General features: G+C 47.4%; 1 protein-coding gene across 1 annotated transcript in view; it reads left to right on the plus strand.

Annotated features, from left to right (window-relative positions):
• LOC134049902 (vascular endothelial growth factor receptor kdr-like) overlaps positions 1 to 12671 on the plus strand; it is a 65170-nt gene that overhangs the window by 12509 nt on the left and 39990 nt on the right. Inside the window, exons 4-5 of the mRNA XM_062502643.1 lie at positions 2318 to 2468; positions 4971 to 5076. Of these exons, the coding sequence (XP_062358627.1) occupies positions 2318 to 2468; positions 4971 to 5076 (257 nt within the window). The remainder of the gene's footprint in view (positions 1 to 2317; positions 2469 to 4970; positions 5077 to 12671) is intronic.

The raw sequence follows: 12671 nt of genomic DNA on the forward strand, positions 1-12671 counted from the left end.
AGGGGCACAGGCAGAGGTGAAATGCCCATTTGGAATGGTTTCATCCCAGGATATATCCCCTGTAGGAGAGTCCCACTTTGCCCCTAAACCCTCAGTGCTCCAGGCCAGCACCCTGCAGGGACAGGGGAGCACTGGGGGGTGTGGAAGGGCCCTGTACAGGTGAGCAGGGTCACCTGTCCCCATCCTGTACAGGTGAGCAGGGTCACCTGCAGGGTGACATCGCCTCCACCACCACCTCTTCAGGAGGAAGGCACAGACACCTGGAAAAGTTCTCCAGTCTCAGAATTTGTGCCCACAGTAAGCCACCACCCCATCCTGTGTTATGTGAAAGAACAGATGGGAAGGAGTTTCCCCTCACACTTAAAAAATAATTGTTTGATCATAAATAATGATTATTTCAATTGATGAATCATTTGGACTTATTTTAGGTTTCAAGTCATATTTAATAACACCATAATTGTGGCATGAAGAATTCGCTCCTCACTCCTCTATGTTCTTGTTAGAGTTGGAGCAAATTAAATTATTATTTCTTTGTTAGAAGGACAATTAAAATGACAGTCAACCAAGAAGATAGAAAAATGTTCTGATATTAAATGACTGTGATCAGTCCTTGTCTCCCCATGCTCTCTCACACACACAAACACCAGTCCCCCTGCCCAAGTGTGTAAAGCTTTGTTTTTACAGCCCAAAACACAACACTTGAGTGACCTTTCACACTGAACTTGGTGTCCTTCTCCAAGTGAAATCACACTTGTGAGGGCAGTCCAGGCATGTCAAACACAGGATTTGAGACTGAAAAGAGAAATGTCTGAGATAATAAAAAATGTGCTGGTTCTTCTGGGGAGAATTTACAGAATTATTTTTATGATCAGAAATAATTTATTGATGGGAAATGAGATGCCAGCTAAGGAAATTCATTGTCAGTCCCAACAGTTTGTCCTGTGAGTTGCTCTGGAATCTCCAAGCACTTGGAATCCTATGGCTCAGCTCAATGAGAGCCACAGCAAACAGGGGCCAGGGTTTGGGTTGCTCAGGGGAAATGTTAATCAGGACCTACTGAAGGTCCTTTAAACAGCCAGTGTTTTATGGCAGGATGGGATAGGGCTGAACCTACTCTAGTCAATGCTGCCATGGGGTGGAGAAGGAAATACTGATGTATTTTCAGGCACTGGTGAGGTCAGAAGACCTTTCAGAGCCTGACCATGAGAAATGCCAAGTGAGAGTCCCAACAAGACATGGGATCAGCCTGGTCAGTCCTCTCCTAAGAGGGCTGGAAGGCAAAAAAAGACTACTAAAAAAAAAAAAAGAGAAAAAGCTCAAGATTGATGAGGTGGGCAATAGCTCATATTTACATATCTGGGGCCTCCCTGACAACAGAAAGAATAAGTTAGCCCAAAAAGTAGAAATCTAATCTACATTCACTTCCCAGCTTGTCAGAAGGCCTCGGTGCAGAGCAGCCTCCCTTGGCTGCACAGGGGTGTCCCACAGAGGGACCCCACCAATAAATCTGTTTGATTTCCTGTTATGAGAAGCAGACAAAGAGATATGGCCAGGGATGGGCAGAGCTGTCTGCTCAAGGGAAGAGCCTGTGCTTTCACCCCAAACTCAAACCCCTGTCTGAGGTTAGCAAAAGTTCAGTTCACTTTGGGGCTTTTTTCCCATTATTTCTCCTTTTCGTGCCTTCCCATGGGAGCTGGAAGGAGACAGGACAAAGCATTTCTTTCCTGCTGGCAATGAGCAGCCCTGAAAGTGTCACAGAAAGTTTGCTCTTGAGAGATTTCCAGTCTGAAGGTGTGATCTTGCAACCCCTCCAGATGTGAGTAATGCTGTGACATTTTTTCGTGGCATTCAGCGTGGCTGGTGAGAATTTCTTGGCATTTCTCTCCAAGTGTTTTCCCCACACCACTCCTTCCTAACTTTCTTCTCCCCTCCATCCAGTGCATGTTGCACACACACAGAAAAGGGGAGATTTCAGGTGAAAAAGGTGTTTTTTCCCAAAGCCCTGAGGACCTGGTCCTCAGCCTGATCCTGCAGCCCCGACCAAAGAGATGCTCCATGGCATGAACTTTCAGAAGTCCAGCAGGTCCCCAACAACACTTGAAAGGGATTAGGATGAATGTGGAAGCATTGCAGTGTGTTTTGTGAAATACCACAACCAACACCTTTGTTTCTGTGAAGGAATATTTTCAGAACTGCTGGGAATTCCCCAGAACATCAAGAGCCTCACTGGATCATCACTTCTCCCAGCAAAATGTTTCAAAACCTTTCATGGATGTAAATTTGCTCATTTGCATTGTTGTGGGTTTTTTTTCTTTAGAAAGACCCAAGATTTATGAAAAGGAAACAGATTTTGACAAGGTTGTGAAGGTGGAGTTGAGAAGCAAACACAAAATCCAGTGCACAGCAAGTGGGAATCCTGAGCCCAGGATCGAGTGGAAGTGGCAACCCTGCAGCCTCACAGACACCCTGTAAGTGATGTCCCTATGGACGAACATGTCCTGAATTGTTGGCTATTTCCAGTCAGGTTTTCTTTCCACTTCATCCTATTTATCTGAGCTAAAATCACAAGCAGATTGAAGATCTCCAGTGTTCTGAGCCCAGCTGGTGTCTGGTTGTGTTTGCGCACCTTGTGTATTACCTGAATTGTGTTAAATAAGTTTAAAGTGACTAAAGATCATCGAATTTTCCTTTACCTTGACCAGCAATGCCCCCCTGACTTTCCTGAGCCCTGCTGAATGCTGTCAATATTTGACAAAAGAAAACCAGCAGGATTTGTGGGCAGAGCTAACAAACCTTTTACCCTGCAAGAATTTTTTTCCAGACAAACCTGCTGAAGGCTTGGCTCCCTTCAATCCATATGGGATTGTTTCATGGCACTTCCCAAGGGCTGGGCTCAGGCTCCTGTGTCCCTGAAGCTGGGAGAGGGAATTGTGGCTTACTGGGGACCCTTCTGTGCTGCAGGCTGGGGTGTGAACACACAGTAAAGTTACTGAGTCAGAGAGGAAAGAGGCCAGGGAAAATCAGATTTGCCTAAGGAGATATTCCCTTTGCTCCTGCAGTTCCCTGAGCAGAGGGGGCTGCAGAGAGAGGCCTTGGCTGATGCCCAGTCACTTCCCTGGTAGCCCTTGGGCATGTTCAGGAGCCAAGTCCTGCACAATTCTGACCACTTCAGCTCCTCCCTGAAGTGAGAGGGACGAAATCAGGTTTGTACCCTTTAAAAAATGAAGAGAGATCTAGAAAGCAAGGGAGAAAATTGCTGGATAGTGCCTTATTTTCTCACAGGCTTATTGCTGTGAATGGCAAGACATGAGAGAGGGGAAGAATCAGGGAGAAGTCCTTTCCCAGGTTTTCTGTGCAGCACAGGGATGTTGGGTGATCCAGCCTTAGCTTGGGAGTGAGTTGTGTGCAGTTACAGGGGTCCTGCGGGAATAAATTCAGGGATCTGATGGCTTTGTTGGAATAAACTCAGGGATCTGATGGTTTTTTGGAATAAACTCAGGGATCTGATGGCTTCGTTGGAATAAACTCAGGGATCTGATGGTTTTTTTGGAATAAACTCAGGGATCTGATGGTTTTGTTGAAATAAACTCAGGGATCTGATGGTTTTTTTGGAATAAACTCAGGGGTCTGATGGCTTTGTTGGCACTGCAGGGCAGCAGGAGGCACAGGGCTCTGGTCCTGTATCCTCTAGGAAAACCACAGAGATGACCCAAAATCTTTTCCAGACTTTTCTGTCCAGGAGGAGAGGATTGGCCATGAGTGCAGAACTCAACCAGATCCAAACCAGTGACCTGGTAGCAAAGGACCTCACATAACCCCCGCTGCAGCTCTCTGGCTCTCTGATCTTATCAATTTAAATACAATTGCAGAGTGGCTCTACCTCTGCTGGCCCCAGGGGCAGCCTTATCTTGCTCCAGCAGAAGCTGAAGGAGGATTCCTGTGGGAAATGACACAGCCCCCATTTCCTTCTGTTGTCTGACTTCCTCCCTCTCTCCCTTTCTCTCCCCCCACTCTGCCTCTGCAGTGCCCTTTGAATCCCTGAGCACCAGCATTGTTCCTTAGAGCTGGGATGTGATTTTACTTCCTCTGAGCTTTTCCCCTTCATCCTCAGGACAGGATTGTGCCTTGCAGGAAGTCCCTCAAGATCTTCTAATTAAGACTTTCTGAGAGCTGCAAACCCTGCCCTGACCCAGGGTGTTGTCCCTGTGCTTTGTGTGGCTTTGGCTGATTTATGGAGGAATTTTCTGCAGCATCAGCCCTTGGTCAGTGCCTATAAAAATCCATATTCATTTTACCTCCTGAAATTCCGTGCTGGGCTCCAAGCCTTTGCGTTTCTAGGAATGAGAAGAGCTGTGTCTCTGCTTGGTTTTACCAAGTTGAAGGAGACAGGAAAGTTTTTGGCCCTGGATGGTGCAGCTGGACCTTCCCACATGACGTGTTACACACTCTGCTCCTTGCCCATATTCCAAAATGAAGATTGATAAGTGTCTTCTGTGGAATGTGCAGCATTAAAGGGTCCTTCTGCTGCTCTGTCCCAGTATTTACCCATTCTACTCCCTCAGCCCACACTTCCTGCTGGAAGCTGAGCACAAACACTCAGCAACATCCACCTCCCCACAGTTTGGAGTGACTGGCATTTTGAATTTGGAAACATAACTTATATTAGCCAGATAAAACTCACATGATTTAATTAACTGCCCAGTATTTTCTATTTCTAATCTTTGCAAAGACTGGGGGGTTCATTGCTGGTCATGCAGTGATTTTGTTTGCCTCTGTCAAGGTGCTTTGTAAATAATTCTGAAATGTTGTAAAGAAGGAAGGTAGGAATTTCACAAAGCAGTAACAGACTCCAGCAGCAACTGTTCTTAGGAGTATTTAAAACCTAAGGTTATTGTCTAAGATCGACATTTTCTCACTCCAATAAACCTCCCTGTTTACCTTGAACACCATCTCTGCTTTTCTACCTCCAGGTGCAGCCCCGAGGGACCAAAAGTTCTGGTCTGGGAGAACAAAGTCATAGGAAACAAGATCAGGAGCATCGAGAACACCCCCATAAGGCAGGGGGACAAACAAAAGGTATGTGTGGGATGGCCTGGGGATGATGTCAGGGGATGCTCACCCCCAGCTCCTGGTTCCCAAGCTGCTCAGGGTTCTTGGCATGCTTGGAATTCCCCAGCGCTGGGATCATCCCAGATCTCTGCTGTTTACCAGTGCTGGGCTTTGGGAATGATGTCACACACCCTGTTTAAACTCTCCCAAGACTTCTGGGTCAAAACCTTCTGTGTCTCCCTCAGTCTTGAGAAAGTGTGAGAGCGGTTCAGCTCGAGGGGTGCTGTGATGTGAACGCTGATAAGGACTCCGAGTTCATGAAACACTTGGAGAGCTCTTGGTCCTGCCCCCTTTCATCCTGCCCCCCTTTGTCTTGTCCTCCTTTGTCCTGTCCCCTCATTGTCCTGTCCCCTCATTGTCCTGTCCCCTCATTGTCCTGTCCCCTTTGTCCTGCCCTGTTTTCTCTGCTCCCAGCATCAGGAGCTCACCAGGTGTGTGCTCACAGTGCCACAGGTACCTGCTCTGATTTCCAGAGTGTGCAGGTCTCAGGTTGAAACCACTTTCCTGGGACAATGAAGGAGGGAAAACCTTCCTTGGACACTTCCCTGGCTGCTCCCTCTTCCAAGAGCACTGGGACCACCCTGCCAGTGTGAACTGCAGAGATCCCATCCGGAATTCCCTGTTCAGTGTCCTGCAGGTGTCCGTGGTGATAGTGGCTGAAGTTCCCCAGGTCCAGGCTGGGAATCTGCAGTGGATTCAGAGCCTCCAGCTCTGCTGGGCTCTGGCTGGGATTACCTGTTGGACTTGCAGGGGTTGCTGGCTCCAGGAGTGGCTTTGCAGCTCCAGGTTTTGAGGTGGATGTTCCAGATGTTCAGTGTCTGATCCTGCAGGGTGCTGGACACTGCCCTCCAAATCCTGGTTCACCTCTGAGCATGGGAGAATTCTGGAGTTACTCTTGTGCTTAGAGTTAAGCACAAAGCTAAAGTGCTCTTCTGGACTGGGTCCAGCCTAAATCAGCATCTGATGTCTCAGCCATCTGCTCTTTCTCAGGGAGACTTTCCAGTTCTAAACATAATCCAAACCAGAGCTCTGCAAACATGGAGCTTGGGCTGGCAGGGAGAAATTCAGTGTTCGCCCCTCATTCCTGAGTTTTTCCATTGCTGGGAGATATTTATAGATTGGATTTATTTAGATGGCATAGTGCCCCTTAAGTTCTGGCCTTAATGTATTCTTTAAGAATTTTACATCTTAGGTAAAAGCAACCCCCTGAAAGTGCTAATTATTTATAAAAATGGAGGTTGGTGATATTTACCTTCGAAGCTTCTTCTTTTTCTAAGACTTCTTGGTTGCTGCATGGGCTGACAAGAGCTTGGAGACTCTCAGAGCTACTGTTTTTCTCCATACATATATATATATATAATCAGCTTTTACATATCTCATTATTAAGGTTACAAGCTATAGTTTTACAATTTATAGTATACTCCTTTTTCTCCCTGACTGAAAACACAGTCTGACATGTTTTCTATTAATTCTTATTCTTTTGATTAAGATTTATTCAAATTAATATAACTAAATTATAGGAATCTCATCTTTCCCTCCTTGCTTACACTGCAGACAGTTCCTCTCCTTCCCCCTTTCTGAAGGTCAAGGCCCTGTATTAATTGGAGTCTTTATATTATAGACTATAATTTTTTAAAATGTCTTCAGACTTTTCCTTAAGTTTTATCAATTGTTATTCCCAGCAGGAATGGGACAGGCAACAGCCCAATCCATTCCCACCATGTGCCAGCAAATAATTCACCTGCATTGACAAAGGAGATGAAAAAATAAAAGATGCTGGAGTGTGAGCTTTGTGAGGAACCTGGGGTTAGCTGAGGTTGGGGATTTTCCTGTGGGATTTGAGCCTGTGCTGTGAGTGCTGGAGTCTTGGGCTCTAGGATTTGGGTGGAATTCGTCTGGGCTCTAGGATTTGTCAGCACCCAAGAGTTCACCCTTGGGAGCTGCAGCAATAAAAGCTGGTCCAGCCACAATGAAAACTTGCATTAACTGTTTAGAGCTGCTAAAAATATGGGAATAACTCCCCTGGAATCATCAGAGCCAGAACTTTGCCCAAAGCAAGCTGGCAGGGCAGCAAGCACAGGTTTTTCCAGCAAACCCCTGGTGCTCTCTGATCACATGAAGCTCCTCAGACATCTCCTGACAGAAGTGCCATGTAAAATTGAGCTCTCTTGTCATCATCCTCATCATGATTATTCCATGAGTATTCCACAGATGGAGAAGTGAATTTCACCTGTTCCTGCCTGCCTAAGCCTGAGCCTCACTCCTGAGGAAAAGCACGAGGTTGTGGTTGAGGCTATGATGCACTTCAGTGAAGTTTTGGTCAGACAGTGGTTGAGACAGATGCACTGTGATATTTTCGTTTTCCCTGGGGTTTTGAGTCCACCTTGAACTTCTCACTTTGGGATTTAAAGCACTGTGTGGCTCCTCTGAATCTGCTTTTTCACACCAGGTGTAACACCCCTGAGTGACTGCAGGAATTGCCTGACTTTTCAAGTCACAAGCAGCTAGGTTGCTATTTTATTTTCTTTCCTGTTAGCAAAATAACAAACTGGCCAGAGCTTGGGACCAGCAGAAGGGAATAGCAAGACTCATGCATAATTCAATCCTCACTGGGAGGTTCTTTTCATCTCTTTTCTCCCTTTCATGTCTATATGAGAGTGGCCAGGCCACGTGGGTGTTTCTGCTGGTAAAATTCACAACCACTCAAGAAAAGTGACCCAAAAATGCCAAATTTAGACCTCCTGAAGGAACAAAAAGTCTACATCAGAGCAGTGGGATGTGTGTGGTGAGAAGTGTGTGAGCAGCTCAGGCAGGCTGTTCAAATCTGTCACGCCAGGCTGTGCCAGGGGAGGGGACACAGCAGCCAAGCCACTCCCTGGGATCAGCCCAGGTGTGCCGGGCAGTGCCCAGGTACAGCAGCACGTGGAACTGCCCTTGCTGGGTCTGCTGAGAGCCTGGCCAGCAGCAGGGACAGAGAACTGGCCCTTTGTCTTCCCTGACCTTCTAAATTCACAACCGCTCAAGAAAACTGACCCAAAAAATGCCAAGTTTGGACCTTCCCAAAGGAACAAAGAGAACAAAAACTCTGCGGTCGCTGGAGGAAGGAGCAGGGGGTGGTGACTGCTCAGCACCAGCCAGGATTTACCCACCTGCTCCAGGCTGAAGGGTGAGCAGTCCCTCCACCCCACCGCTCCTCCAGAGGCACCTCAAGCTCCAGTTAGCCCAGTTAGCCCAGTTCCCAGCCCAGTCCAGCAGCTTTCCTGACCACCCAGTGCTGCCACAGCTCTGCTCACACCAAGGAAGGCACTGGTTGCTCCCCTTTCCCAGGGAGAGAACATCCCCAGCCAGAGATGGGAGCAAAGCTGGAAGTTCTCAGCTGCCTCCCAGACCTCTCCTCCCACTCATCCTCAGTCCATCCTTTAGCATGTTTTGAGTGAATGAACTCCAATCCTGGATCAGGACTGTCAGGCTATGCAAACAAGTGTTCTTGTGTGCCACTCAAGTGGATGGATTAGGAGTGAGCTGAATGCTTTCTGTGCATGGTCCCTGCTGAAGTTTCTGTAATTCCATCTCCCTGTAGCCACCTCCAGCCCTGCTCTGCCAGAGTCAGACAGCTGAGAAGTTTTCCACCCACGTTTTCCACCCATCATCCTCACCCACAGAGAGCTAACGAAGTGAAACAGGAAGGATTGTTAACCAAAGCTCTCAGGGGGGAGGGATTAGACAAAGGAAGGAGAAAGCAAGGAATAACAAGAGATATTAATTCATGCTGGCTCCAGCTTAAAAAAAAGGTCTCGTTGCTCCGTCCTTACTACAAGATGTCTTAAAACACTCACGGTGCATGGCTGGGGAATGTTATTTGGCTGCTTCTAAAATAATTTTATCAGTTCTGGAACATTACATATGGGCTCTACTGAACTATCCCATCAGGAGTTTTCCCAGCAGCAAGCTCTATATACTTGTCAGAGCTGTTCTTCAGAAATCAGTCATTTTATTCCTTTGCTTATTGAGTTTTAAACTTAGTTTACTCTTTCCTAGTAATTATTTATTAGCTAATAATCCCTTCCTTAGGCTCACAGTATTGGGTGGTCTTTAGGTGAAGTAATAGGAAATGGAATCCTTAACTCCAAATCCAACCCAGGCAATCCAGCCTGGGATGTGTTTGGTATGCAGTGAACTCCCAGGATCCCATCCAGCTCCCACTAGGAGGATGTCTAGACACGACATGCCAATAATTTGTAATTAATTAGCACTGCCTGCACAGGAGCTGAGGGGGGACAGCTGGGAACGTGTCACTGCTGCTCACAGGGACAGGCAAGCTGGAACTGCACATTTCCAGGCTGTAAATAGTTCATTGGTGGCATTTTCAGTGCAGAGACACGAAGTTGTAAGGCAGTGGCAGGTTTCACATCAATCATTATTCAGCTCAGCAGACGGTGCCACGCTCTGGGTTTTCTGAGAAGCAGCTGTGGGGTGAGCCCTGCCTTGATCATGGAATCCCAGAGGGGTTTGGGGTGTGAGGCACTCAGAGATCCTCCAGTGCCACCCCTGCCATGGCAGGGACACCTCCCACTGTCCCAGGCTGCTCCAACCTGGCCTTGGGCACTGCCAGGGATCCAGGGGCAGCCACAGCAAATCTGGGAATTCCATCCCAGCCCCTGCCCACCCTGCCAAGGAACAATTCCTAATTCCCAATATCCCACCCATCCCTGCCCTGTGGCAGTGGGAGCCATTCCCTGTGTCCTGTCCCTCCATCCCTTGTCTCTCCAGCTCTCCTGGAGCCCCTTCAGGCCCTGCCAGGGGCTCTGAGCTCTCCCTGGAGCTTTCTCCTCTCCAGGTGAGCACCCCCCAGCTCTCCCAGCCCTGCAGCAGCTCCATGGCTTCCTCTGGACTCTCTCCCACACATCCCAAGCTTTTCTACCCTGGCTCTGATTCCAGGAGTGAAAAATACTTCTCCAGGTTCATGGACTAAGCACACACAGGGATTATCCCCTCAGAATTTTTCAGCTGTCCCCAGATTCAGGATTGTGACCCCAAAGAGTACAACAGTTTGTACTGATAATAATGGAGAAAGATCCCTGTGTTTGGATGCTCAATTTCAAACCATTTTTTCACTAGGGATGACTTTAGAAGAACAAAATCCTTATCCTGACCTGCCACTGTGACCAAACACACACAGATTTCAAATTTCAGCTACAAAGCCAACCAGGATTAAGTTTGTTTGACCACTGAGAACTTTATTTCAGATGTTGGAAAGATAACTGGGCTCCCAGGATCAGGGATTTACCCAGGAGCCCACAGCTGGAGTGAAAGGTTGATACAGAATTCAACTGACAAGAAAATAACTCAAAATCCTGAATTGTCAGCTCTGGGATCACATTCAGATCTCTGCTGGATGCTGCTGGTTTAAAAGGCCCAGTTTGGAGGGCTCTAGGTGGTGCCAGCTGTGGAAGTCCAAGTCAGGAAAGTGCTCAGGTGTGTAATGAGCTGGGATCCAAGTGCACAACAATGACTGGAGCATCCAAACAAGAAAATTACTTTCTCTCTATTCCTCAGTAGTTTTTTCTTCCCCCAAGAATTTGTCCTCAGATTGTTTCCCACTGTCATTTACCATCTTTTTCACCTTCCTATCTAGACACGACTGAGATTAGCTCCAATGAGGTCTCAGGATAGCTATTTGCTCTTTGTTTTTGGGTTTTTTTTGTTTTTTTTTTTTTGTTTCCCCACTGCCCTGCCAGACTTTTCCTGAGTTATGGAGTTGGAGATGTCAGCATCTGTCTGTGTGTGTGCTTATGAGCATTTACCTCTGGGCCACCAAGCAGCTTGAGGCATTGCATCAGTGTTTAGAAGAGCCACAGTGTCACCCCTAACACTTTGGACATGTCCCAAAATGGATATTTTATGATTTTGCCTGGCTCTACAGCATTATCCTCCACTTCCCAGCTAGAGCTGTCACTTAGGAAGACTAATTGCTGTTAAAAAGCTGTCCAAATGTATCCCCTTCTATCCTCAGCACGTACATTTATATTGGCTTTTGCTCTTCCCAAACATGAAATGCTCAGATCCAGCAGCCATGAGGAGAAAGACGTTGGTCCTGATTCAGCAGGAATTCCAAAGTGCTGCTCAGGGCTCTGAACATGCGCTCATTCCCAGCCCGTGGCACTGGGCCACTGCTCCAGGACCAGCACCAGGAGGAGGAGCAGGCTGCTTTTATAGCTTTTATAGCCAGGCTGAATTTATGGCCAAGGCAGAGCTATTTTCACATCATAAATCCCTCAGGACTGCACAGCTCTTTCTATGGTGGACACCAGAGGGTGCTGGGTTTGCTGCTCTCCTTTTTCACCCCTAAATCTGGGGGTTCCCCATTCTTGTGTTTGGTGCTCACGAAAAGTAAAGACTTTTCCTCTCAGCCCTTATTCTGTTGCAAATGCTCACCATTAGAATGGCAAATGCACATGGGATCAAAACCTTTGGAACTCATTTCCCTGCAGGATTTAAAGTGCCAGATCTCAGCAAATCTTAAATAACTCAGAAAATGCATCCCACACAGCTCTAGACACACTCATGGGGCAGCTTTAGGAGGGGTAAAGGAATGTCTTGAGTTTAGTTTAGGATATTAAAAAGAAAGTCCAGAGATGCTTCTGTGCACTTCAAAGAGCTCTCTGGAGATAAGGACAAAGGGCCGGAGGGTGTTATAAGTTTTGATTCTCAAAGGCCTTAAAGAGGATGGCAGAGCAAGAGATATTTGTTCCAAATGTGAGGGCTCAGAGCTCTTCAGGTGAATGGCTGCAGGGCAAGCAGAGGAATCCTGCAGGAACATCTCAGGCCCTGTTTTCCTGCTCACACTCCAAAGGAGTACAGGGAATAATTAAAGAGCATTCCTGTGGGTATTCCTGTGTGAGCCTGAGAGGCTGCACCGTGCCAGGGACAGGGCAGTGCCACATGGCTGGGCCTCACCAAAGGGAGCTTTAAGGAGCACAAGGCTTGAGGACATGTTTGGGTTCAGCCCCAGGAGGAACAGAACCACCTCCTATTCCAGGGAGGGGAAGCTCAGGACAGGTGCTCCTTCTCTCTCCACCATCCTCCCTTTCTGCATTTGCCAAGCGCTGGCAGCTCCTCCAGAGCTTCCTTCCTCACTGGACGAGTCCTGTACAGCTCCAGGGAAAGGTTTTGGAATCAAGGGGCTCCTCCACCTCATTCCCTCCCTTCTCTAAGGGAAAAGCAAAATTCTGCAATACTCTTCGTACCACACCCATAGGAGCTACCTGCTTCCCATGCAAATGTGGATATTCCCCACATAACCAGAGCTGAAAAGCAGAAAGGGAATAGAAGGATGTGGGACTGTGTTCGGATGGATCCTCCAGGCCCTTCCCTTCAGCTTTTTGCCTGATGTTGTCATACAAAGACCTTGGCAGATTCTCAAAAGAGGACCCTGTTTTTCATGGGTAAGACAGGGGAAAAAAAGGAAAGCTAAGATTTAGGAATGAGGGGGGAAGAGAATTAACTGAGATGAGATGAGATGAGATGAGATGAGATGAGATGAGATGAGATGAGATGAGATG

The sequence above is a fragment of the Cinclus cinclus genome, chromosome 15 (assembly GCF_963662255.1).
Source record: "Cinclus cinclus chromosome 15, bCinCin1.1, whole genome shotgun sequence".
Lineage (NCBI taxonomy): Eukaryota > Metazoa > Chordata > Aves > Passeriformes > Cinclidae > Cinclus > Cinclus cinclus.